A 2,222-nucleotide genomic window follows, 5' to 3' on the forward strand; every position below is an offset into this window, starting at 1 on the left:
ATCTGCAGGTACAACCCCCAGGAGAAGCTGAAGGTGAACTTTGGCACCCCTGAGTTCCTCTCCCCGGAGGTGGTCAACTACGAGCAGGTCTCCTACTCCACGGACATGTGGAGCATGGGAGTCATCACCTACATGCTGTACGTGGGGGCTGTGTGGGGGCACCAACATGTCCCCAAGCTGTGCCAACACCCAACTGCCTGGTGGAGGGTTCTGGATGGGAAGATGGGCAGGAGGGGGAGGGGGGCAGAGATTGGGGCAGGGGAGTGAGCTCAGCCCAGTCGCAGGCAGGATCACAGCACCTCCCTCCCCTTGTGAGGCTGCCCTGGGTTGTTCCCTGGGCCATCCAGCCATGTTTGCTCCATTCTGGGGGTGTTTGGAGGTGCCACAGCCCAAGAGCAGCCAGCTCCTCACCCCCCTGCACCTCCAGGCTCAGCGGCCTCTCCCCCTTCTTGGGTGACAACGACACTGAGACGCTCAACAACGTCCTGGCTGCCAACTGGTACTTTGATGAGGAGACCTTCGAGAGCGTCTCTGACGAGGCCAAGGACTTCGTCTCAAACCTCATCATCAAGGAGAAGAGGTGCAAGGCTGGCAGCAGCCCCGAGGGTCCTGGGGTGGGCATTCCCAGAGTCGTGTGCCCAGCCCCTGCCTACCATGGGACCAGCAGCAACCCCTGATGTCCCCCTGTGCCAAATGAGCCTTGTGTGTCCCTGCCCTGGTGGCTGGCTGTCCCCAGCAGAGCCCCGTGTCCCTGCAGAGTCACCTGCTCCAAGAAGGAGGTGCTGGATCCCTCGGGGTCCCGCCCACCCCACTGGTTCCTGGGCACATCCCTCCAGTGGGTTCCTTCCTGCAGGTTTCCAAGGGTTTTGGGGCCCATGGGCAGCTGGAGAAGGGGGTGGCTGGGCTAGAAGGGCTGGAGCAGGGGTGACCCAGGGCTCCTCTCCCCCCAGCGCCCGGATGAGCGCCGGGCAGTGCCTGCAGCACCCCTGGCTCAACAACCTGGCAGAAAAGGCCAAACGCTGCAACCGCCGGCTCAAGTCCCAGGTGCTGCTCAAGAAATACGTCATGAGGCGGCGCGGGAAGGTGCGGGGCTGGCGTGGGAGGGGGGGCAGGGTCACTGGGGGGGCTGCCAGAGGGTCAGCACCATCGGGGGGGGGGCTGCAAAACTTTACCCATCCGGGGAGATGGCATCTGGAACATAGAAGATGGCTCTGTCTCACTGTGCTGCTGGCAGCTGAGAACCCTTGAGCCTGGACAACCCCACCATGGTCCTCACATGGGTGGCCTCAGGGTGAGACCCCTCTCAGGCATTGCTTCCTTCACGGTTGTCTCCCCTGACACAGATTTTAGGGGCAGGGGTGCTGTGGGGACAGAGCAGGGGATCATCCCTAGTGCCACCTCTGGCTCCCTCCCATGCAGCCTGGCTGAGCAGTTGCCCGGGGGTTGCCCCCCTCCCCAGCCCATCTCCTCCCCAGACCCAGGGGACCTGCAGCCCCCACCGTGGCATGAGCATCTCTCCTCTTCCTCCTTTACAGAAAAACTTCATCGGGGTGTGTGCTGCCAACCGCTTCAAGAAGATCACCAGCTCGGGGTCGCTGACGGCGCTGGGTGTCTGAGTGGGGTCCCTGGGGGAGCCAGAGCCACGAGGGAGTCAAGGCCAGAGGGGGTCCCTCCTTCATCCTGCAGTGAGACCCCTCTGGGGCCAAGGACTGGAGCCCCACAGCCCCCCTCCTCACCCATACTGCTGCCACATGGTTGCTCTGGACCCCACGCTGCTGCGCCCCTGCTCCGTGCCACTGCCACCACTGGTCCTGCAGCGTCCCCTGGGGCTGCTGTGCCCTCCCTGGGCACCCAGGGGCTGCTCGGGGGGTGGACCCCACTGGGCTCCTCACCCGGAGCTGCTCTGTTGAACTCATTGCATCCCTGTGCCCATCCAGCCAACGCTCCTGGCTGGGTCTCTTGGACTATGAGGCCACTTCTGAGCGGTGGTTCCTGATTCCTTCCCTGATCCACAGCACCTCTGCTCCCGCTCCCTTTCCATGGCCTTGGAGAAGAAGGTTCAGCCCGGTGTGGTCCCAGCTGCCCGGGCCACCCCGCGTGCTTGCTGCTGCCTTGGACCCAGCCCCATGCTCTGCCTGTAAATGCCGCAGCCCTGCCCTGCCTTTTGCTGCCGCTGGCCCCTGACCTTTCCCCCCCCCTCTCCCTGCTTTTTGTAAGCCTCC

The 2,222-nt window shown here is 63.8% G+C and overlaps 1 protein-coding gene across 1 annotated transcript in view; it reads left to right on the forward strand.

The window, feature by feature from the left end:
* The window catches only part of MYLK2 (myosin light chain kinase 2), a 6,608-nt gene extending 4,986 nt beyond the window's left edge, over positions 1–1,622 (forward strand). Inside the window, exons 8-11 of the mRNA XM_009993997.1 lie at positions 9–137; positions 428–580; positions 951–1,083; positions 1,536–1,622. Coding sequence (XP_009992299.1) covers positions 9–137; positions 428–580; positions 951–1,083; positions 1,536–1,616 — 496 coding nt within the window. The 3' untranslated portion in view covers positions 1,617–1,622. The remainder of the gene's footprint in view (positions 1–8; positions 138–427; positions 581–950; positions 1,084–1,535) is intronic.
* The last annotated feature ends 600 nt before the right edge of the window (positions 1,623–2,222 follow it).

The sequence above is a fragment of the Chaetura pelagica genome, unplaced genomic scaffold (assembly GCF_000747805.2).
Source record: "Chaetura pelagica isolate M959 unplaced genomic scaffold, ChaPel_1.0 scaffold493, whole genome shotgun sequence".
NCBI lineage: Eukaryota > Metazoa > Chordata > Aves > Apodiformes > Apodidae > Chaetura > Chaetura pelagica.